The sequence below is a fragment of the Ambystoma mexicanum genome, chromosome 1q, assembly GCF_040938575.1.
Source record: "Ambystoma mexicanum isolate Mex_15411 chromosome 1q, UKY_AmexF1_1, whole genome shotgun sequence".
Taxonomy (NCBI): Eukaryota; Metazoa; Chordata; class Amphibia; order Caudata; family Ambystomatidae; genus Ambystoma; species Ambystoma mexicanum.
The window spans coordinates 691,866,861-691,892,561 of NC_090922.1; the positions used below are offsets into that span (position 1 = coordinate 691,866,861).

The window sequence follows — 25,701 nt, forward strand, 5'->3', positions numbered from 1 at the left end:
AGGGGGCGATGATGTGGCATGTATTATACGAAATAAAGTAGCCCCTACTATATGTTAAAATAGATGTTGCCAGTCAGCCCCCCCCCCCGCTCTGTGACCTTATAAAGAAGCTATGCCTTTTGCCTTCCTCCCTCTTCTACATGGTCTTGGAGTTCTTCCATGGCTTGCCATTTCCTCAGGCGGTACAGAACGTATACTTTATTCCATATGTTTTGCCATGGTATGTTAATATGCTTTTGCGTAGCGCCATACTACCGCCGTAGTGTTTTCAAAGCACTAGTTTGTAAAGTGTTTTATTGTGCCTGCACCAGGAGAAGCCAGAGGTCCGTCTACTGGAAGAGAGAGCGGAAAAAAATGTAAGGGAAGAGGGTGGGAAAGCCGGAGAAGAGGTTCCAGAAGGAGGCAGGAAGTGCAGCAAGGGGAGAGAGTTTGGCAATAGAATGGACGTGCGTTAGTCCAAAAACGCGTGGAGTAAATTCCAAAGAGAGGCCACACAACGAGGCAGGTGCTGTGAGCCTGTACTGAAGTTTTATAAGATAACAATGGCGATCTGTTGGGAGAGTGAGGGCTCAAGAGCAGGCTAGGGCAAGCCTGGGAGATCTCTGCGATTCATGACGTACAGCACCGCAGGGAGATTCCCGAATAATAACTGTGGGGCCAAGCATGGCCTAGTCCAAGAGAAGGACTTGTGAAAAGGTGACTGTTGTTGGTGGCACCGAAGCAAAACGCATTTAGCCGGTCACCTAGATGTGAAGGAAATGACGCGCGAACCTTCCTTGTTCATGGAAAGATGAATTGTGATTTGGGAGTGAGGAGTGGGAGGCCTTCATGGGCCTGATTATTGAACCCAGGATTCAAGAATGACATGTAAAGTAATATAGACAATTCCACATCTGGTACACTTCATACAAACAAAGCACACAATTCCCAAATGTGACCCAATGAAGGCTCATCCCTGGCCGGACCTCCTAGACATGAGGTCATGCTTTCCTCCTCCCCCGACACACAGTAAGACCTAAACCTAGTCTCCCTGCCACCACCTGGGACACCCCCTCCGGAGACCCCAATGGGCTCCCACCCACCAACAACAAATCACGGATCTCTGTGATTTCACCGAAACCACTTCAACTAAAGGTGAAATCTACGAATTTATTTTTCTTCAAATTTATTTTTTATTAGGCAGGGAGAGACGCCCCAGGTCCCCCTACCTTATCCTATCCCCTTACCCCACACCTCATCTATGTTTCAAAATAACACTTACCTAACCACTTACCCAACCAAATTCGAAGAAAACAAAATTCAAAGATTTCTGATTAGGTGAAAATTGACAAATCACAGGGTACCACAGAACCTTGTGCCCCAGTAGCTAGAGAGATATGCTGGAGCCGGTTATCGCACCTGAGACCGGGGCCACAACCCCCATGAAAGACACTTCACGCGAACACACCAGTGTACTTCCACAAGGAACATATCCCCCAGAAACCAGCATGTGGTCAGCATTGTGGTCATCGACGGCCTTTGCAAATAACTGTTTAAGGTTGCCAGGAAGTTGAAATTGTTCACGGCATAGTGGGTTCCTGGCTTTTACAGTGAAGTTCTTATTTTTTTAAATGTATTTATTTATGTATTTATAACGCGCCGAAGCTCGCAAGCATCAGGGCGTGACAAGAACACGAGAAAAGAGGTCACAGGACTACATTAAAAAGAAAAGAGAGGGACTCAAGGGAGTCCGTGCTGAATATTTAACGAATTACCGAAAAAGTAACGTTTTCAGCTGCTTCCTAAATAGGGAATAACTACTTTCCAGTCTAAGGTTATCTGGAAGCTCGTTCCAGAGGGCTATAGCTTTGGTGGGAAGGCTCTCCCAAGTCCAGTAGCTTTGACTCTAGTATGGCTAACTTTAAGTAGCCCTTTTTTGGCTGATCTTAGACAACGGCTTGGTTCATACCAGTGAAATTCCTTTTTAAGGTATGATGGAGCCGTACCGAATAGACAGCGGTGGACTAGTGTCAGAGATTTGAATTTAATACGCTCCTCTATGGCGAGCCAGTGAAGGCCTATTCGGTCGTGGGTGATGTGGTCGCGCTTGGATTTCCGAGTGATAGATCTAACAGCGTTTTTCTGGATTATCTGGCATTGTTTAATGCAAGAGTTACTTGAACCAAGCATCAATGCATTCCCATAATCCAATCGGGACAGAATCATGGCTCTAGTGAATGTGGCACTATTTTTGGCGTTGAGATATGGCCTAATACGGTGTAATAATCTCTGGTAGTATTGGCAATTCCTTTTAAGGTATGAAACCTGTGCATCTGCACCTAGCGAGGATTGCAGGTATATGCCAAGTGTTTTCACTTTGCTTGAGACCATAATGCTGGAGTCTTTGATGTTGAATGAGGAATAAACTGGGCCTAGATTGGATAAGGCTTTTGTAGATCCAAATGTCATAAGTTCTGTTTTTGACCCATTCAGACACATCCAGTGGGCCTTCATCCAGCTTTCTATGGTATTATAGCTTGAAGCAGCAGGTGAGTTTCAGGGCTCAAGTCGCGGAACCCCGCCGGTGGACAGCGCCCACCCACTTTTTTGAGAGGGCGGACACCATACCCCGTCCCCCTGTATGTTTAAGAAATTAAAACATTAAAGAAAGAATAATAATATGCTACAGTCGGGTTTCCATCCCTGGGTAGGAATCCAAGTCTGGTCTGGGCCCATGAGTGGACAACTGCAAGGCCACTGGAATCGTGGAATGGAAATACACACGTGTTCTCATATTGACATCTTTCGATACAGGTTCTCAGATTTAAAAGGTGCCAAAACTTTAAATTTAAGCATCAAGGTAATATGAACATCTGTTCTCTTGGCAAATGATTTTTCATAAGAGTTAAGGAAATGTGCATAGTTCCTGTTGACGTCCAGTTGACGTCAACTCCCAATGCTCCCCAGAGTCCCCCCACTTTTCTTTTTTTAGGACTCGAACCCTGGTTTAAGTATGAAGGAAGAGAGGAGGGACCTTAGATCATGTAATTCCCATTATAAATCATAGACCCCTCCCTCATTATGCTGCGCTCCATAGAGCCCACGGCCCAGAGGCGAGCGAGCATAATGGACCAGCCAGCGATGGGTCATTACTATGCACCAGGCTACAAGATGTCTGATTTACACCTCGGGCACCTGCTGATGGTCGTGCGTAGCCTGGGAGACAGGTCCAAGGCCAGACACAGGGGGAGAACATGTGCCAGATGCTCATTCCGTGGATGCCAGCATCTCCCTGCCAACACGCCATGAAACATTTGCTCTGATGCTCAAAGCCAGGCGGTAGTGAAGCGTGAGTACACCCTAGACTGTCGATGCCAAGGCGGGGTCCCGGCAGCAGAGGTCATTATTCTGATGGTGAACACACCAAGTTGCACGAAACGTCTGAACTACATATCCATCACAGGGGCGCCGAGTATGAAGGAGCTCCGGCGTCAGGCATTCCCCGCGCCCCCAAACCACCTCACCCCACCTTTCAGGAAAGACCAATTTTGTGAAACTTCCTATACTTACAATGGTACTTTTTGTTGTTGTTGCTGTTGGCATCCCCACCCGGCCTCCCCCACGGTAAAACCAAACGTCTATGCCCCTGACCCAGCAGAGTCAGAATTTCTGAGTGCCACAGTCTGGAATGATCGGGTACCTTGGCAGAGGCCTTCTAATATAAGGCGCTGAGCGGACTCAATGCCACACGAAGTCTGACGTGTGCAGTACTTGCCATCAACATTTGGGATGTAGGCCTGAGCACGACGCACCCTTGGCTCCAATATGATGCCACTGCCTCAGCCAGTGTCCTTTGGTTAATGTATTTCTTTTTTCCACCACGTATCGTCCGCCAGTGTCCTTTGGTTAATGTATTTCTTTTTACCACCCCGTATCGTCCTAAAGGGACAATAACAGCACCTCTCCAATGTCTCCACAGGGTGTCGCTAGATTTGTCTGTGCACATGGTAACACATGAGGATGTAGAACCACTCAACTACCGTTTCTACAGGGTTCATGCATATGGCATGTGAAGTGCTTTCATTGTACTGTTTTGGGCTGCTTTTTCATACTTGTATGAGTCTCCTGCCTAACATGTACAAGGACTCTGCCCACGTGGACCATATCAAACTGGTCTTCAAAAGGTTTTCCTGGGGTGTGACTCACTCTTTCCCAGCTCCACGGCTTTGTACAGTATTTGCTGTAAATAATGCAGAGTCCGGGGCAATCACGGGCGCACCCACAGTATACCGTAGTTTCCGTGTGAACTCTGGGTTGGGTTGGCAGTGAGGTCACTGCAACTCACTTACAACTTGCTCAGTACATTATATTGTTTATTTTTTATTTTTATTTTATTGTGCATTTGTAAGGCGCTTATACATCAAGTAAATTGTGTTTCAAAGCACCCACAGGGCAGCGGGGAGGGAACATGGGAATGAAAGGCAAATATAACATTGAAAGAGAGAGGCGGTCCTACTAGTCCTTATGAGCATTAAGAACGTGTAAGTGCAGAGAGAGAGAGAGGGATGACGGGGTAGGGGAGAAGTGCTCGTATTAACAAGGAGGGAAGTGCTAGGGAGTACGTTGCACATTGTTAAGTGACTGGTAGAGATCACTTGGTAAGAGTGGTCGACTGCCAATAAAAGTAAGTGCAGTACAGGCAGCACAGGCCAGTGAGCGCCCAAAGGGAAGTGCTGGGCGTGGGCAGAGGCTGAGCCGATTGGGGTGGGAGGCCAGGACCCGGTAAGCACAAAAGGGCTCTGGACCCCAATCTCAGTGACTGTGGGGTTTAGCAAAGTAGGGAGTGGGGGAAGGAGGCGGTGAAAAGGAAAGTCTTGAGGAGCTTACGGAATTTGAGGAGATTCGGCTCAAAACGCAGAGGAAGGAGATTGATTCACTTGGTGTGCTATGGCTCAGTTTGTGTGACAATCTCTGCATAGGGCCTCATCACAAGTTGGGCAGTAGCCCTAAAATGCGGCAGTAACGCTATTACCGCTGCATTTAAGAAACCGCCCAATCACGAGCCTGCCAGCATTTACCCCCAGCTATAAGCTGGGGGTAAATGCGCCAATTTAATGCTCATTTCGGGCACAATTAGAGTGGTGCTATTAGCCCCTCCTCTCCTTCTACCTTATGCCCTTCCAGCCCCCACCGGTCCGCGATACTTGGGGGAACTTCATCGGCCATCGCACTGCTTCCTGCTGCTGATCTGCACATGGCGCAGACTCACGCTCGCATCTTTCTCTCTCACTACCGAATCTACACCACCAATACCGTGCATAACTGATGCCTCTGCTTATCCCGGGTGTGGCTTTTCCAGTATGCCCTCTCTTGACTTGCCTTACCAGACGTTTCCCTCTAATTTGTCTTTCACCGACACATGGCTATATTGATTGTCACCCACCTAACGTGTCTCTCCAGTATCAGCATGCATATGGCTGCCACCTGCCACCTTGCACAGCATAGTCCAATGATTCAGGCTTCGCACTTATTTTGACTTTATGTGACACTACTGGATTGCCTACAAATCGATTCTGGATATATTTAAACATCTATTGCTGCATCCATGCCCACCGGCGCCACATACTTGATGTAGCCCCCCCGTAATATGGGGTGTGGCTTTGACAAGGTGTGCATGTTTACCGGATTGCCTAAAAACCGATTCTAGATCTAGAATCTATTGTTACAGTACCTGAACTGCAATAAGAAAAAACTGTGACCATCTTGGGTTAGAGTCCTATAGTAAACGTTTCATGAAGTAGCCTTTTTAACATTAATCTGTAAAAACTAGGGATACCCGTCACACACCCCGGCTACAGTGTAAATTCATTTGATCAAGTTGTTGAAATGAAAATCAATATATGCAATGATATGAGGGTGGGGTTAAGCTATAAGTGAATACATCAGATGCGGGCGCATTAGAAGAATGGGGCGGCAGAGCTCCAGTCATCATACTACAAACAGAAGATAGCAGGTGAAAAAGTGAAAAGAAAGCTAACTAAAGAAAAGACTTAAGCTGCAAGATATATATATATATATCCACCACTAGCAATTCATAGGTTTGTAGACAAACTGATAAAGTGAATGGCATTGAAAAAAACAAATCTCCAAGAAGATGACGAAGTTGCTATGATTTATTTGAGAGGGCTCATATTTCGAGGCGGGCCAGAGCCTGGAGGGTGCCTCTCTCAGCAGGCAGAGATTGGAGCAATGCAACAAGGGTCCCTTCCTCTTTATTCTCTCTTGCACGGCAGTGGTCAGAGCCATGCAACAAGGGTTCCTTCATCTTTATTCTCTCTTGCACGGCAGTGGTCAGAGCCATGCAATAAGGGTCCCTTCATATTTATTCTCTCTTGTGGGGCAGTGGTCAGAGGCATGCAACAAGGGTCCCTTCATATTTATTCTCTCTTACGCAGCAGTGGTCAGAGCCATGCAACAAGGGTCCTTTCATATTTATTCTCTCTTGCGGGGCAGTGGTCAGAGGCATGCAACAAGGGTCCCTTCATCTTTATTCTCTCTTGTTGGGCAGTGGTCAGAGCCATGCAAAAAGGGTCCCTTCATAGGTATTCTCTTTTTTGCGGGGCAGTGGTCAGAGCCATGCAACAAGGGCCCCTTCATATTTATTCTCTCTTATGCGGCAGTGGTCAGGGCCAAGCAACAAGGGTCCTTTCATCTTTATTCTCTATTGCAGGGCAGTGGTCAGAGCTTTGCAACAAGGGTCCCTTTATCTTTATTCTCTCTTACGCGGCAGTGTTCAGGGCCAAGCAACAAGGGTCCCTTCATAGGTATTCTCCCTTACGTGGCAGTGGTCACAGCCAAGCAACAAGGGTCCTTTCATCTTTATTCTCTCTTGCGAGGCAGTGGTCAGAGCTTTGCAACAAGGATCCCTTCATTTTTATTCTCTCTTGCGAGGCAGTGGTCAGAGCTTTGCAACAAGGATCCCTTCATCTTTCTTCTCTCTTGCGGGGCACTGGTCACTTATGTTTTGTTGTTACACTCATTTTATATGGTGATGAATTCCCGCCATAGTAGTTTCAATGCTCTGACTCCTTCTCTGAGGCACACTGTGCCCCCGCCAGGGGCCACCAGAGCTCCGTCAGCTGGGAAGAATAGCGTGAGCACAGGTGAAGTACGAGGGAGGGAAAGCAGGAAAGGAGTGGGCAGACTCAGAGAGGGAGTCAGTCGGGCAGCTTGTACTAGTATGAATACGTGTTGGTCCATTATATACAGACTATATTCTAGAAAGGCGACACAGAAGGGTATGTGTTGAGCTGATATGCAGACTGGGATTGCAAGGCAGCCTTGGAGTATGATAAGACAGGGGTTTAGTAGAGTTGGGGCAGAGGGGTGTACTTGGGCAATACTAAATGACAGGTAGCGTATCATAACTACGTGTTTTCCTTGGTGTGACTCAGTGGGTGCTCATAGTGAAGCAGCTTATAATACAATGCTGCAGATGGGAGCAAGTACTGCCGAGTGCCTTAGGGAGGTGTTAAAAGCCATCTCAATTCTACAGATGCTTCAGTTCTGATATTAATACCACTAAGCCATGGAGTGGTTGCGAATGCAGGGGTTGTCCAACAGTCATACTGTCTTGCCTAGGCTATAAAAGAGCTATTCATTTGTACTCATGAAAGCTACAGTTTTCCCGACTTGTGCTGGCTTCTCTACAGCATGGTGATCACATCTCTGATCCATCGAACTGCAGTGTGGGGTAAACGTTATGTACATTGCTCATCACTCCCTCCTCCAACCTGGCCATTTACCGGCCTCCAGGCATTTCCTCTCTGTTTCTCTCTAAATGGGCTGATTTCTGTTCCTCCATACTTTCAACAACCTCCAACCTGCTACTCCTGGGTGACTTTAACATCCAATTAGACTCCCCATGCACAGCAACCACCCTCTTCATTGACCTCTGCACCTCTCTATCCCTCTCCAGTCTTCCTTCTAGACCAACTCACTCTGCCGGACACACCCTGGACGCCATCATCCACTCCAACCTCCCTCTCTCATCTCCTCTGTTCACCCCTCTCTCTTGGTCTGACCATTCTCTTCTCTCCTCCCACCTGGGTCCCTGTGGCATTGTGACAACTCCTCCAAAAGCTCTGCCAACCTCGTTCACTAACATCCATCAGATGAAACGAATGCAAGCTGCTGCCTTCTCTTCCACCTTCATTCCCCCTTGCCCACCCAACTCAGACTCTACCTCTGACTATGCTCTCAGCAACCCTTATCTCTCCATTACCAACACCTTTGGCATCCTTGCCCCAGTCATGAGTAGCCACCTGAAACCTGCTTCCCAGAGTAATACCTGGCTTGACTCAGACCTGAAAGGTAAGTGCAGGGCTGCAGAACGGAAGTGGCAAACCTCAGGTTCACCCTCTGACAAACTGGCCTGCCACCTGCTCCAAAGGCATTACAGACTCGCTATCCGTGCCAAAAAAGGGCCCACATTCAGACACGAGTATCTGGCGTATCAAACAATACGGCAGAACTTTTCTAAATCTGCAGGGAACTTGGCAACCCATCTGCAGTATCCTCTGCCCCAACTCCTTCCCAGGCCCTTTGCAATGCACTCACCACTAACTTCACCTCCAAAACCCACGACATACTAAACAACCTTGTCACGCACCCTTCCAACCCATCCCTCCCCCCCCTTGCCTCCCTTGACCACTCATCCTCCTCCTTCCTCATTTTCCTCATTTGCCTCTGTCTCTCTGGAAAAAGTCACCAGAGCTGTCAACTCCTTGAAAGGTCTCTTCCAACCAAGTTGTACCTTGCGCATCCAAAACCATCAAGGACAACATTTCCTGCTCTTGCTGATCTCTGTAACCACTCCTTTGCTTCTGGTTCTTTTCCATCATCCCTCAAGTACTCCCGTGTGTGCCCCCTGCTTAAAAAAACATCAGCAGATCCTACCTGCCCAGCCAACTATCGCCCCATCTCCATCACCCCTTTCCTGGGGAAACTGCTTGAGAAGTTGACCCTGCCCCAACTTAACTTTCACACTGAACTTGTTGGCGGTCTTCATGACCATCAATCTGGATTCCGAGCATCAGAGGCATGGAAACTGCTCTTCTAAACACCTGTGAAGAACTGCCCAACTCCCCCGCTATCCTCATCCTCCTTGATCTCTCTCTTCTGCTTTTGACACAGTGAAGCACTCCATCCTCAGAAACGGGCTCCATGACACCCTTGGTATCTCGGAGCGGGCACTGCACTGGCTGACCTCCTTCCTAACTGGCCACACTTCCAAAGTCATATTGGGCACCTTCTCCTTCCCTACTTCCTTCTCAACCTGTGGCATCCCCCAGGGCTCCATTCTTTTGCCTCGGCTCTTTAACATCTACCTTACTCTACTGGCACGCCTCATTTTCTCCTTCTCCCCCAAACTCCAGTGCTATGCTGATGAGATACAACTCTTCTTCAAACTTCTTGCAGACGCCCTTGCACCCTCCAGCATCCCTGACTGCCTGCCTCTCAACCATCCAGGCCCGGTGTACTTCTTATGATCTCTGCTTCAATGCCAGCAAAACAGAGATCCTTCCTATAGGGACCCCCCGCCGACTTCTTCCATTCATTCCTGCCTTCTTCCATGGGCTCTCCCCCTGCTCCCTCCTCGGAAGCAAGAAACCTTCGAGTCATCTTTGACCCCTCTCTCTCCTTCGTCCCTCATACTCAGGACATTGCCAAGAAGTCCCACTTTCAGCTTTTCCTCCTGAAAGGAATTCTACCTTTCCTCACCTTCCCCCAGAGACTCAAAGTTACCTGGGCTCTGGTACTCTCTAGGCTTGACTATTGCAATAGCCTCCTCCTTAATCTACCATCGTCCACTCTGCAACCCCCCCAGCTAATCCATAACAGGGAAGCAAGACTTATTCATATCCTCAAGCCCAGGCAACGCATCTCTCCTGTCCTACGAAGTCTTCACAGGCTCCTGGTCACAGCACAGATTAAATTCAAATCCCTCTGCGTCATCCACAGGGCTGTCTGGGGCATGGGACCACTCTATTTGCAACTCTTCCTGATTAAATATTCCCCTTCTAGACTCCTGCGTTCCTCTGGCACCATCTCCCTGTGTGTAAAGCGGCAGGTGGTCGATCGCTTTCCTCAGTGGGCTCCCTATTCTTCAACAGTCTCCCCTTCCCTCTTCGTCTTGAGCAGGATCTCCTTAAGTTCTGGAAAAGCCCCAAGAACTTCCTCTTTACCTCATACTTCCCTACCTCTCTCGCCCTTATGCATCCTCGGGGCCTTGACCTCCCACGTCTTAACATCCCAGCTTTTTTGCATCCTCTGCACTTGCCTCGGTTCACCCTCCACCATTGGAGGTTACCTTCTTCATAGCACTGCACCAGAGCACCTATCCCATACCCCTCTTCCCTTTGCACTTGCACGTTCTGAACACTCATAAGGCTTAGTAGGTTCGTCTTCCCCTCCCCATTGTCTCTTCTTATATTGCTGTATTCATTATTTAATATTGTTGTAATTACATTGTCTATCATTCCCTGTCCCCTCCCTATTGCCCTGTGGGCGCTTTGAAACAGTATTTGCTTCCTGTATAAGCGTATTCTGCCCATTTTCAGTCATTTTCGGTGCTATTACCGCTGACACAATTGACACCGCCGGTAATAGTGCCCACCAACCCCATTGGGTCCATTATAACCGCCAAACGGCTACTCATGATTCAGCGCTTATAGCACCAGACTGAGTAGCGATAGCGCTATTTTTTCTGGCGGTATTACTGCTGGGATACCGCCATATGCACGATGAGACTCCACCGCTTACCTGTGGAGGGCATAGACATCCCTGGTCTGCAGACCCATGCCACTGCGGTGTTTCCAGCCCATGGTAAAGGGGGTGGTTAGTTAACTTGATCCGAACTTCCACAGCATTCAAACTAAGCAAACCTCAGTAAGAGGCGAAGCAAGGATCTTTAGGACATGTGAGCAAAAGAAGAACCACCCCAAAAAATAAATATAGGCCTAAGTGTCAGAGAAATGAATCAACATTGTTGTCATCACTCGATAAAAGGCAGGGGTGTTTTCAAGGCAATTTCAACCTGTTGATGCAAGTTCACAGCCCACTAAGGCTCTGGGCAGAGGCAGACTTGGGGGGGCGACTCGGTGGGCGTGTGCTTGGATTTACTGCAGAAAGTTGCCAACCGCTAAGTGCATCTGGGCATAGCATTCTCAAGCGGTTCTCGCGTGGGTGCCAAATATCCCCAGGGTGCTTGCTTGTGCAATAGGGTGTTAAACGTGTCACCTGCTGGACCCCATGAGGGGTCCTCTGGCAGTGTACACAGTTCTTGCAAATATGCCTGTTCATGATTAGAAGTTTCACTGATTATTGTGGTTCGGTTTGTGCAAGACACCAAGACAAAAGCACAGACTCAACCTTCCTAGACAATACAAGCTAAGACAGGTTAGCATGGGCTCCATTAGGTGTTGGAAGCAGAGATGGTTCCATCCAACAGCAGAAGCACGAACTTGAGCTGTTCTAGCACCAAGCGCAGCGTGTGTCAATTCTAAGTGCGCTGATAAGTGCTTTGAACAGATAGACCATGGGGGCTTCTAGGTGCACTACCTACGAGCTCCCACGTATAGCAGGTACTACTTCTATGGGCTTCTAGGCACCAGGCCTCCAGGGAACAGGTCAGTCTCGCAGCAATGAGGTGGACTGGTCACACTGTTCCAGATGATAGATCAGGTAGCAGGAAGCCACAGTATAACAACTGGTTTTAGCCTTAACAAAGCATCTTTGGTTAGAAAGGTTTGTGGACAGATAAATGTAATATAAATAATGTGTTATTTGTATAAGGAATAAAGTACCCCTTAATGTACTTTATAAGGATATTGCAAGCCTCGAAGGAGCTCTGTGATCTAAGAGGCACGGGGCCAGGGACGTCATTTAGGGGTCGGCAGAGGTCGCAACTGTGACCTCTGAGGTCTCCCTTGCGACCACTAAAAAAAAACTTTTTTTTATGTGTAAGCTCTTGGGCTGTAGCCAGCGCCATGTGGCTCTTTACTAACACTTTCAGCACTGACCCTAAATAAGAAAGAATAGGAATACCAAATAATGTGACTTTCTGGAATTCTATACAATAATTGCTAGACTCATTAAAGATTTATTTCAGGCACACTTCAGGGGGTGAGTCACTGATTTAGTCTGTTCTTAAACGCCTCAACTCAGCCTTTCATCCTTCTGAGGTCGATAAATGAGTACCAACACAGGTTGGGTGATATTGGGTGTATATGTTTTCTATATAAAGCGCTTAAGCGTAAGTGCTATATAATAACACATCATTATCATTTGGTCATGGACGTCTGCTTGCACTCACAGTAATTTGGTAATATGGGCCTATACACACTGATCTTAACAATACATATGGCGATCCATTCTTGTATAAAATGTACATCACATTATAGTGATATGTATTGTAAACATCTTTTTCGTAGTGTACAATCCTATGTGATGCCCCTTCCTGTTTTGTCAACGGGTGAAAGGTCGTGTTCATCGCTTCCCGATATATCACTTCGGGGTGGGTTCTAATGACATCATTTCCTGTGATGTCATCAGGGGTCAAGGGTCGTGGATGTCACTTCTGCTACCCCTGGCATTTTGGTGAAATAACGTCCCTGAACGAGGCTGAAGGCCCAGTTCCTTCATAAGGTCGCAGAACTGCCAGGTGACTTGCAATATCCTTTTTGCTTACCCTAGGGGATATTTTATTCATTATAATACACGGCCAAACACTCTCATCCCCTTTAATAATGGGTCTCTTGCTTGTTCTAATGTAGGAGAACTTCCATTTGCTGAGCCATATAATCAATGTATTTAACAAAGGTAACGACGTGCCTTGTCTAATGTGTTGCAGACAAATAGTTAAAGCAGCTTAATAACGTGCATCAAAAACACGTTTTCTTTATGTGCTTTAAAATAAGCAACAGCATGCAGATTCTTGCTGACATTCACAAATTAAACATGTTACCATGAACACCTTGAACAATTCCTTGTCACATAAAGGCTGTAAAGTGTCACAGAAAACTATTTTATAAGCATGGGCTTTGAAAATCGTGTTGCAGACTTCATTGAGGGCTGCAGGGACGGCAGGAAATCTGCTCTGTGCTGGCTCAAGCCGCAGGCACTGTGACATCCCAATGAAGGGTAATCATTGATTAGAGAGCGATTGTGATGTCATTTTCTGATCACAGGCCAGTTATGATGTCACAACTGGCTGTAATAAGAATACTATTTCCAGGCTTTTGCACAGATATTGCAGGCTGCCGTGTATTTTATTGCGCTTTCACCAAATGCATCTTTCATGTTTGTTATTATTACCTAATCAAATGTCGGTAATATAATAATACTAGCAAGTGGAACCATTATTTCCTGGCACAGGATTGTGGCCAGCTTCACTGCATCATGGAATCTTTTGACTGGTTGCACACTGAAGACAAAAGTGGCTAAAAGCTCTCTTAGGGCATTGGCTTCAAGAAATAATGGGTCTGAGGTGGGCTGCTCCCTCCTACTCTTCTGTGCTCGGGAGAACACTATTGCTGGCCTTTTCCAGGTATAGATGGGAGAGCCCTGTCTGCCATTGCAGGGCCCTAGAGAGGGTAGTAAACGAACGCTCCACCTGGAAAAATCCCATTAAGAATTAGGAGTTCTTTAAAGTTTCAAAATGTGTATTGTTTTTGATATTTGAATTTTGATCCCACGATGAACTCGTCTGAAATTGGAGAGTTGGTTCTTTGGTGCACAGTCATTTTATCGAAAACAAAACAGAGTGTGATATTACACCGAAATACATAACACTGAAAAACACCGAAAATATTAATGAAATGTATATATGGGGTAGTGGGGTAAGGGTTTAAAATTAGTCGAGATGGCGCTAGGGTGGTTTTATAAGGGTGGAAAAACAGGGGGTTGGAGGCCCACATTTTTTTTCTCTGTATCTCTGTATTATGGCCACGATGAAATGTACCACCCTGTAATTTGGGTTGGTAAAATCACATATAACCGGTTCTTTCCCACCTAGTCCATAGTATATCATTTTTCCAGCTGGTACAAGGTCAAAGAGGTGACCACTGTGGTGCTTTGCTCTAAAAGTGTTTACAAACATAAATAAAGTACATTCAGCTTGAAGCTAGGCAATTAGACAACAACCTACACACGTGGCCCTGCATGGAGTGCCAACTGGCCCTGCCTGGAGAGAAGGGACAGGACAGTTCCAAAGAGTGGGTTAAGCTCTGCCCTTTTTCCACGTGCAGGGCCACCGTGCTGCAACTACGCATCACGCGCTGCAAAGTGTCCGAGTCTGTGCAAGCAGACGATGGTGGTATGGTTTCCCCCAAGGTAAGTGCAGTGCTGTTGAGAGATTGCTGCTCCGCTTTAAGTTCCTGATGGTCTAGGGTGGCCGCAGCAGTTTTCCTTTCATGCGCATCGGGGATGGGGAGCGGTGCACGCCATCTGAGGCAGCCATATAAGAGTTTGGCTACTCTTTCGGTGGCTCTCTCTCCTCAGGTTGGATCTGTAAGCGGATTGGATCTTGTGGGGGCACTGATCAGATGCTGTCTTGTGGGTGGTCTCTTTGTCTGGATGTTGCTTCTCTGAAAGAGAGAACTTGGCCAGCATTTTATAAGATTTGTTGATAAGATGTATTGGGTGATGCACGTTAATCCTGCACATGTAATGACAGTCACTTGGAGAGGGGACAGGAAATGAGGCCCTCTGAACTGCCCCCGTCACCTTCGGGGGTAGGACTGGCTCTGGCTTGCACCTTGGCAGGTCTCCCACACCTGGCTGAGAGGGGGTCCTAACTTCTTATCCCCTCGTGACAGGGTCAGGTCATAGACCAAGTCACACACCCTTTAGGGATGTCAGCACAAGATGCCTTTACATTTGGTGACAAAAATATGTTATAGGGTAACATTGGGCCTCATTCCGACCCTGGCGTTAACCAAGGCGCTATTAGCGCCTTGGTTGACGCCGTTATTTTTCCGACTCCGCCATGGTGAATGGCGGAATTAACGCCCCATTCCAAGGTTGGCGGGGTCGGTAATTCCCCATTCACCATGGGCCCTTCCCCATTCCCATTTTTGCCACATAGGGCTCAATGGGGATGGGGAAGGCGCTAATTACGGCACCGTAAATTACGGTGCCGTAATTAGCTCCTAGGTCCCTTTGCGGGTTGGTTTTTTAACGCCTGCAAAAAGCAGGCGTTAAGTACCAACCCGCACAGGGAACTCGGAATAGGGCGGTAAGGGTTTAACGGCACCGGTCTCCTTACCGGTGACAGTTAACCCTTACCGCCCTACTCGGAATGACCCCCATTGTGTCAGGAATACGCATGCCTTTTACGGTTCACGTTAGAGAAGGGTTCAGATGAGATCAAAATTAAGTTGAAGAAATTGAAAGAAATGAAACATACACTTATTTAGTCAGTCTTTAGGTCAGAGTAGCAAACAATCTGAACACACAGTATGATGCTATGGGATCCCTTGCATGTTGCATCACTAGTGCACCGCCAAGGTGCCTCATCACAGGTTGGGTGGAGCGGTAAATATGCAGCGGTAACACTATTACCACTGCATTACTGCTCCACCCAACTATGAGTTGGGCGGAAAGTTGGCAGCTTTACCTCCAGCTGAGTTGGAGATAAATCTGCCAACTTTCCGCCCATTTTTGGCGCAATTACAGCAACACAATTTGCGCTGCGGTAATTGCACTGAAAATGCCCCGTTGGTATAAATGGGGACTGAATGCGGTACCACAAGTCGGGATCCGGCGCTTATTTTGTCTCACCTGTGCATCTTATTTTCACAGATGCATTTCTCCCAGTCAGCATCACACCTCCCCGTTTCTCACCTCCTTTCACCCTCGCATTATCTAAACACGTTTTCTGTTTTGCTCTCACCTCTTTCTTTCTTCTGAGCTCCATCAAGTTCTTCATTATGCAGCCACCCGCCATTCTATCTATTCCATACATGTCAACACTCACCCCATCTCTGCCTCTTGATTTGTCTCCCTATTTTCCTTCTTCTATTTCCATCTCAACACTCAACCCATCTCTCTCTCCCTAGTTTTCACTCAGGCCACCCTTTTTTCTCCCTGGTGCCCTCCTTGCCGTGCATGTTGCCTCTCTCTCTACTCTGCCCTTATTCTGCTGTTTCTGACCATGTGGTTACTGGTCACCGTCTACTGTGCCCTTACTTTCTGACGCCATTCTCTCCATTTTGCTCTCTTTATTTATTTTTATTAAGTCCATTCTCCCTTTCTTTTCTGTTTTTCTCAATCCCTTGCTTTCCTTTGCTCTTTGCCACACTCGCCTGCCTTCTTCCTTATGGTATGTTATGTTATGTTATATGTCATCATAGTGTGCACTGTCACCACCTGCATGGTTTCTTGGCGCTCTGGCGGATCTGTAAAGAAAGGGGGTGTAGGGGTAATTAGTTGGACTGATATGACTCTTCCTTCTGTTTCCTTTACTTTTTCTTTGGATTTTTCTTTCCACCCATGTTTCTCTTTCTGTCTGTATCTGTGGTTGGGTTTTTACTGCATGCAGCCCTGACATTTGGTGTTAACAGATAGTGGAAAAGGAGGTTACGGGGTTTGGTAGCTTGGGCATCCTGTATTACAGGGGTGGTATATACCATTCTCTTACCCTTTCCTTTCTTTCCCACATTCTTGTTCACTCTCTTCCCATGTTTTCTCCTTTCATTGCATTCTTTTCTGTTGTTATGCTTTTTGCCTTTTCTTCTCTAATCACTAACCCCATCCTTTCTGTCTTGCTTGCACTCTAATCTCCACCTCCCCCTCATGCCTCCACCTGTTTTCTCACTCTCCCTTTCTCTCATCCTCAGCCCTGTTGTGCAGAGTGACTAATCGTTACCTACAATACCATGTCCACAGCTGGAAGAGCTTCATGAATGCAGAGGGCATATAGGCTGGCAAAGCAGTGCCAAGGTCTGGGAGGGTTTCAGAGACCCTTAATGTGGGTAGGAGGGAGACACTGGGGCACTTTGGTATCGAATCACATGCCCACTGTCAGTTTGATGCTGATGCTGCTGATAACCAGTTAAACACATCATCCGTCTATCTCTGCCCATTCCCTGATGTCAAGGCAGGGTCGGACTGGGGCATCACATTGTCTCGGGCACCAATGAAAAAGTGGTCCACAGTTGCAAATGGCAATTCATTCCTTTTTTGACCAACTGTTTGAGAAGTACCCAACAGGAAGGTTTTTGATAAAATGTGATGCACATTGTGCATTTTAAAGAATATTTATTCAGTAACACTAGTCAAAACTACTAGCCGCATGGTGAAGTATCTTATCAAACTGGCCAAAAAAAGGGCCCACTTTTACCAAAAAAACGGGCCCACACTAGCATTTTGTACTTTTGGATCTATTGCCCTACAGGCCAGTCCGAGCCCAGTCCGATTCTGTGTCAAGGAATGATTCAGCATCTGCCTCTGTGGTGCCCCTTGCCACCCTGTACCCGGTCTCATTGCCGGATTCCCCAACCTTTAGAAATGGGCTTGGCTGTCGCCGCCAGTTGGCTACTTTGTGTGATGGCAATTTAGTGACCATTCACAAATGATGTGCACACCATTCCCTGCAGTCATCGGACATACCCACATGTTGTTCAGAAAGCGCGGGAAAGTGCACCAAAATGTCCGATCGTCACAGGGCCTTTGTGGGAGGCAGAGACAATGGGCCTGATTCATAGAGCGTTTTCCGATGGAATTGCGTCATTATAAAACTCTTCTGTGAATCAGGTCCAATATCTGTAAACATATTTTTTAGAAATAGGCCTTGAAAGAAAGTAATTCTGAATGCCAGCCCCTACACACGCGCGCTGCTCGCAGTGCTCACCTTACCCAGTCACAGAGTTAGGAAACAAGAAAAAAGGCCTCCATGTAAAAGTGTAGCATAGGGTTATGCATGTGCACTATAACATGCCACTCAACGTATGTATGTTGGATATGTTTGTGAACCACCCAGTTTAAAATATGACCATTTGTAACCGTGCATTGTGCATATTGCAGTTTTCATGTATGAAGCCTGGCTTTTGTGATTTGGGCCGCCATGTTTGTGGCTAGTGAAGAAGTCAATTGGCCAATTTACAAGTGTGGTGATAGTTCTGCTTGAATGACTACCGCACTCACGTGCAGTTACCACCACTTGGTCTGGCGGAACTACTGCCAGATTACGAGTACCGGTGACAGCGATTATAAACCCGAGTTCATAGGCCTCCAATGGGGATTTTGGAGGAATGACCATGACACAGATTCCACCTGTGGTAATTCCTCAGTTTTGCCTGTAAAGGGGAGGCAATACCTCCTGCAATATGCTGGTGGTAGCTACGTCACTTTTCACTGTAATTCATAATTAGGCGGGACAGAAAACTGACGATAATATAGTTACTGCCACATTTCCACCATTTTTCCCTGCACCACCTAAGGCGTAACAAGGAAGGAGCAGGCTACCAAAGGAAGTCATTGTTTAGACGGCTCTACTATGGAAGAATAGAGAATATGTGAGGCAAAGGTTCTCTCTGTGACAGGTCTGACGGAAAAGCTGAGAGCTGAGGCTAGTTAGGATATGATTGATATGATATGATCGGTTATTTGATAGAACCTGTGTTGCTCCGTGTTGTCTTGCTTCCAAGGCAAGCACGTTGCCCCTGAGCTATCCTCCCGAGACAAGTTGGTTAATTGTTGAAATGTCATTATTGCAAATAGAAAGCTAAAAGCAGACTTAGATAAATAAGGCCGTGTTTCTGTTCCTGCGGCCAGCAACGTCGGGCTTATAACATCTGGGGTGTGGGAAAGGCTTGGTAAATTTGACACTGCAAATCCATTCTAACCAATGGGCACTTTTCATTTCTGCTTTAGCTACTAGGTGACTACGACAAGGTGAAGGCGATATCCGAGGGCAAAGACTGCCAGTGTAAGTGCGTGGTGAAACCGCTGAGCCGGGAGGCATGCCAGAGGATTGACAAGGGGACCTCCCAAGCTGAAGATTCCTACACTGTGGAAACCATCACATCCGGCCCACACTGCAAGTGTGCCTGCATCGCTCCACCGTCCGCGCTAAACCCGTGTGAAGGCGACTTCAGGCTGAAGAAGTTGCGCGAGACAGAAAACAGCGGGTTCAAGGTGAGAAGCTCATTCTGAGGTGTAACATGTTTGCCCATTTGTAACTGTCTCCACGATTTTGAGCTCCACAATGTTTTGCTATGCCACTACAAAGAGATGTTTGCACAGCTTTCCATAAGAGAGAAGAGTCTGGTGTTGACTAAGAACCCGCAAGTAAACGAAGGACATTTAAAAGATGCGTGCACAAAAGGATAAAGGAATGGACCTTCACCTGAGCTGCCATGCATGGCATGAAGGGGAGCAACATCTATTTGAAAAGTTGTGTTCAATTAAAGAGAATTAATCATCAAGCAATTGACTAAAATAAGAAATATAAAAATATGAAAACTAAATCAAATGAAAACACGTCGCTGCAGGTTCCAACCCTTCAGTTCTTTTGAAGGAAATCCATGATCCTTATGTATTAATACATTTGATTCCATCTGCCTAATGGCAAGACTTCAATATGTCTGTTGAAAAAAATCAAACCCTTTGTTCTCTAGATTATATTTTCCCTTCAGAGAGTTACAACACAAAAAAGCTGGCTCCAAATGAATGAAAATGATAATTTGATTCCAAACATGGGATAATAGCAGCATTTACTGGGCATGAGCAGTATTTTACTCATCACATGTCCTTTGGCTTGGCTGCAGTTAAATCACGTAGAAGAGCATCAGCAGGGCCCCGCCTCGAGAGCAATTTCTGGACCCAGCCGGGCTAAGCCTGGAGAAGGCCAGCCCACCTAAAGCTCTTGCGACTACACAGAGTTTGTGAGGTTTGTGAAACTTCACAAACCTGTCATACTGACAGGTCATGGCAGCCCCAGAAACCTGTGTCTGTGTGCAAGGTGACATGGAAACTATGGCCACACTATGTATGTGAGGCACCTTCCATTTAAGAAAAGAAAAAGGGCCTTTCTGAGGCAAAACTTCAACTCCTTTTTAAGTCCTTTCACTTGTTGTTTTAAACACAAATGAAGAGTTTAGGTTCACCTAAGCTGGAGGTACACATATATGTATATGGGAACCTAAACCCATTTAAATATCACATATAAACTCTATGCATGACATCTTGATTTTTGATTTAGTGTGATTTACGCACACATATATGACATGTGCAAGTCATATGCATAGCATATATGTCATACATATTTATGTATACATCGCATAGATATCTAGCTGTACTGGCCATAGAATCTGCCAATTTACCCCTCTCTCTCCCTCTCTCTCTCTCTCTCTCTCTCTCTCTCCCCCCCCTCTCTCTCTCTCTCTCTGTCTCTCTCTCTCTCTCTCTCTCTGTCTCTCTCTCTCTTCCTCTCCCTCTCCCTCCCTCTCTCTATATCTCTCTCTGTATCCCTCTCCCTCTCTCTCATTCTCTCTCCCTCTCTCTTTCTCTGCATCTCTCTCTCTCCCCCTCTCTCAAACTTTATATATCTGTCACTCTCTTTCTATGTGGTCAGGAGTCGGGCTGTCAGGTTGAGGGACAATGGTGTCGTATGATTTCTTTTCTTACAAGAGGAACTCTTGAAAAAAAGATAATTATTTAATTGTAATACATGGTAAAGTGGCTCTTGTTAAAATTGTACAATGGTCCTTTCTCATTATCCCTTCCAGTGTATATTGTAGACTTAATAAGAATATTGCTTATCAAAGCACATTATCAAAATCTAGAATAACGAATTAATTATTTTCTGATAGAAGGTTATTATTCCAAGATGTCCATTGTGGTACACCCCTGTTGTAACCTTTCAAAACTCCTCTATAAGAAAGGGAAGGGGACAAATGGAACCAGATAGGGTTCCTGTCTGCTTTGCATAGAATAAAAGAGCATTTTGGGAACATAAGTTTGACCACAGATCTTTGTTTGTTTACACATATGCCTGTGATTAAAGGGCTGTATGCTCAAATCATTAATTAAGTACATAATGCACACTGGTCTTGGTGTTCATTTAATTTTTCAAAACACCCACCCTACTATTAAAATGATTGTAACTATACAAATACAGTCACTCAAATAGCTTATAGATTTGGAAGCGAGGATAAAATGGCTGTGACACCTATCACACCTTTTGGGGTCCAAGAGTATTCTTGCATCTTGGAGAATTCTAGAGGGGCAGAGATGGGTTTCATGGGGAATATGTCCACCCCCAATGCACGGATATCCTTAGAGAATAATATGTATACATTTACAAAATATTTTCTCGTTGGCTTGCCCAATAAAAAGATAATGATGTGACCCATTTCTCTCTGTGTGCTTTGAGGGATTTAACTGAATCATAAAAACTAGCCGTATCATATGTCAATGTAGCCCCTCTCTCTCTATCTCTTTCTCTGTCTCTCTCATTCTGCTTCTCTCTGTCTCTGCATCTCTGCCTCTCTCACTTCCTCTCTCTCTCCCTCTCTCTCTCCCTTTCTCTCTCTCTCTGAACCTGTCTCTTCTGTGTTGGTGAAAGTTGTGCTATTCGGTGTGCATTTGCATTTGCCGAAGCCTCCCCAGCTGTTGCTGACAGCAGTGCGAACCGACAAAGAAATAGCTATCTTGTCTCTTTTTCAAAAATGTACAGTGTTAATTTGTAATTTCCACTTGCAGTATACATTTTAGTCATAATAAGAATGTTACCATTGTCTTACTAAGCAAAGCACATTATTAAAACCTAGAATAACCATATACATTATTTTCTAAAAAAAGGTTGGCATTCCAGGATGGACAGTCTGCTTCACTTCTATTGCACACTTTTGAAACAACCCTATCGCAAATTGGAAATTGACAAATTGAAAATTGACAAATAGCACCAGTGTGATATGTGATAATTTTGAGATCATAAGAATGACCACAGATCTTTATGTGAAAGAAAATATTCTGTGATGAAAGGGCTATCTTCTTGAATCACTAAGTAAACAAAGCACACTGGGCTTGGTGCTCATTTCAATTTTTACACTCTGTTTGCAACATTGACTCATGAATGGAACAATCTCACCATTTCGATGTGACAGTCACTCTATCGAGGTCCAAGGGCCATTAAAGATTTTGCCTCGCTATGTGCTTTTAGAAATGCCTCAACACACAGAGGAAGTGCACCCCCCCCCTGCTCCCATTTGTAGCACACAGGCAAATCAAACCTTTAGTTGGTGTAAGCAAAGTGGACAGAAAGAAAACAAACATTACAATTATTTTCATCCTTTGATAATTTTCTGGATAGCAATAGGAATACATATTGGCAAAGCCAACAGTTTTGGCTCTTGTATGGGATTAGCCAGGCACTACCATTGTATTGAGATCTATCTATCATCTAGCCATTAATTAATTGCAGAAACATATCCCCAATCTAATACCTCCCACTGGAACAATCCCACCCACAACCTTGGAAAATAATGGATGGTTTTGATCCAAATATTTTGTATTTTCCAAAATAATAACACAAGAATTGACAGGTGGTCCCCCAGCGTTCATTGCCTGGAAAGTCTCTACAAATAAGACCAGGCTACCATGAGAAATAATGCACTGCAGCCTGCCTATTTATTTTATGGTATGTTATAGTCTTAGTATTTGAACTACACACTGCTGCCATTTGCATTGTCTCCAGGTGCTTTGGCAGACGTGAAAGAGAGGAGGTGGGTTTTGTTCACGTGAGAGGGAAAGGCAGGATTGTAGTGCTTTTGTGTTTTTTTTTTTAAAGTATTATATTGGCATTTATATAAATACAACACAACCATCAAACGGTAACATAACAAACAAACTAAGTCTAATTAACTAATTAACTACCACAGTCTTCGTAGCTCAATATGTTGTTCGTAATTGTAGCGGGGGAGAGGGGATGGTATGCGGCGCACCCGAGGTCACGGGGGCTGGGTTTTCAGGTTGACCATTCTTGGGTGTAAGTCACAGGCAAGTCTCTAGTAAGGGTGAAAGCTCAGGGGGGTTTGTGGTCGGAGGCATATTGGATGTCATGCACCAGGGCCTTCCATGAGTCTAGGGTGTCGTTGGAGTCATCATCGTTTGAGTGGATTCCATCCTGCCAGGCCCTGGTCTCTGCCCCCATCCACTTTTCCAGGTCCTTAAGCCAACGTCCGTGCCTTGGGCCCCTTGGTGATTTCCATGCCATTGCTATGGACCTTTTTGCGAGGATGCAGGCTAGGTCCATTAGTTTGACCAGGTGTTTGTATTTGCTGAGTCTGGGATGGGCTCCCAGTAGGCATTCCTTTGCGTTCCACTCATATCTCGTGAGTCCCGCTTTGGTGCAGGTACGTTCCAACATGGACCAGAATTTCACTGTTTTGGTGCAGGTCCAAAACATGTGGATCATGTCCGCTTTGTCATTTCCGCACCAGGGGCAGTTCGGCGGTGCATGTTTGTTGAAGGTAGCAACTCTTAGTGGGGTCATGTATGTTCTGTATAGCACGTTCAATTGAACTTGTTTGAATCTAATGTTCCTCGACACCTCTTTGGGGTATAGTAGTATTCGCTCCCATTCACTGTCAGTTAGTGTGGTCCCTAATTCGGATTCCCATTTTTGTCTCAGGGACACGCTTTTCGGATTGGGTCTATCATTTAGTTTGCTGTACAAGCGGGAGACCGGTTTCCAACCGTCTGCTAAATCGTACATCTCCTGAAGGAGGGGATCCAGTGGGGGTTCTTCTGGCCAGACAGGCCACTGTGCCCTTGCTGTCCGCTTGAGGCGGTGGTACCACAGGAACTGGGTGTTCGGGATGCCTTCATTGGCTTGTAGCGATTCGAGTTCTCTGAACGTGCCGTCTTCAAAGAGATCTCCCCATGTATAGATTCCGGCTCTCTCTCATTTCCTAGCTGTCGCTAAGTCTGCCTGAGTTTTGCATACATCCGCAAGGATGGGAGTATTGGGATTGTAGGGGTGTTTCAGTTGTTGAAGGAAGCCAATTCTGGCCCATATCTGCCTGGCCAGGGTAACAATCATGGGGACTCCAGAAGTTTGTTTCGTCGGGTTCCAAAGCATTTCTTTAGGGAACAGCTTGGGAGTCAGATGTCGCAGGAGCCCCACATCAGCTGACAGGTCGTCAGAGAGTCATTTCGTTGTGTGGCTGAGCTGCACGGCTAGGTAGCACCTTTGCAGATCGGGTAGTTGTATCCCACCTTCTTTGTACGGGAGCGTGAGTGTGGGCAAAGAGATCTTGTGCCTGGACGACCCCCATATGAAGTCCTTGATTAGAGAGTCTAGTTTTTTGAAGAAAGGAGGTCTGATGTAGAAGCATACATTCGTGAAGTGGTATAAGAAACGGGGGAGAACTATCATCTTGACTATTGCCGCTCTGCCCATTACTGCCAGTGGTAACTTCGACCAGAAGTTCATAGATTTGCAGAGGGCTCTTACTGCTTTTTCCGTGTTGTGTTCGTGCGTGAGTGCTGGGGTATAACACACTTCGATTCCCAGGTATTTAAACTGCTCTGGTTGCCATTGTATTCCGACATCTGGGAGGTCGGGCTTATCCAGACCCCTGAGTCTGGCCAGTGGGAACGCACACGACTTTAGTTTGCTAAATGTTATTCCAGAGTATCGGGCATAGTTGTCGAGGATGTCCAACGCGACTTGTGCATTGAGCTGGGGGTTATTCAGGTACAGGAGGACGTTGTCCGCATACATGGATATTATGACGTGATCACTGCCCAGCCCAATGCCCGCGTCGAAGTGTTGTTTCCTGAAATAGGCAGCCACTGGCTCCAGGCCCAGTATGTATAACATTGGGGATAGCGGGCATCCTTGCCGCGTGCCCCGCTGTATCGGCCAGGCTTCGGACACCATCTTACCAGTCTTCACTCTCACTGTCGGTGTATTATACAATACCTCGACCCACTTTACAAAGCTCTCGCCAAAGCCGAATTCTTTTAGCGCTTCGATCAGCCACTCCCAGTAGATGGAATCGAAGGCTTTTATAGCATCCAAGGAGAGTACTGCTAGGTCCTTGTCTCGATCATAGGTCTCTGCCATGATGTGTTGGAGCCTCCTCAGGTTCGCGGTGGTGTTGCGTCCTGGCACAAAACCATTCTGGTCCTCATGAATCAGGGTTCCAATCACCCTCACCAGCCTCTTAGCCAGGATTGTGGTCAGGATCTTGCAGTCATAGTTTAGCATGGCGATTGGGCGGTATGATTCACAGTTGTCGGCGGGTTTGTTGGGTTTGAGTATAGGGATGATAACTGTCTCTTTCATGGAGTTGGGTAAGTTTCCGTTTTCGTATGCCTCCATATACACCTTGTGGAGTGTCGGAGCAAGGGTTGCTTTGTACGCTTTGTAGAATTCAGGCGGGAGCCCATCGCTCCCGGGGGTTTTGCAGGTGGTCAGCGATTTAATCGCGTCCGTCACGTCCTCTGTAGTGATTTCCGCGTCCAGTAACTCTCTTTGGGCCTCCGTCAGTCTTGGGAGCTCAATCTCGGCCAGTGTGGCCTTTATGGCGTTCACTGGTATTTTGGTGTCGTGGGCGTACAATCTGGAGTAGAAGGCCGCAAAAGCTGAGTTAATGTCTTGCTGCGTCCTGTGAGTTATCCCCCTTTCATCGGTTATTTCAGTTGGGA

General features: G+C 46.3%; 1 protein-coding gene across 1 annotated transcript in view; it reads left to right on the forward strand.

Moving 5' to 3' along the window:
• Positions 1–25,701, forward strand: part of OLFML2B (olfactomedin like 2B) — a 491,370-nt gene that overhangs the window by 73,217 nt on the left and 392,452 nt on the right. Inside the window, exon 2 of the mRNA XM_069641286.1 lies at positions 18,916–19,179. Coding sequence (XP_069497387.1) covers positions 18,916–19,179 — 264 coding nt within the window. The remainder of the gene's footprint in view (positions 1–18,915; positions 19,180–25,701) is intronic.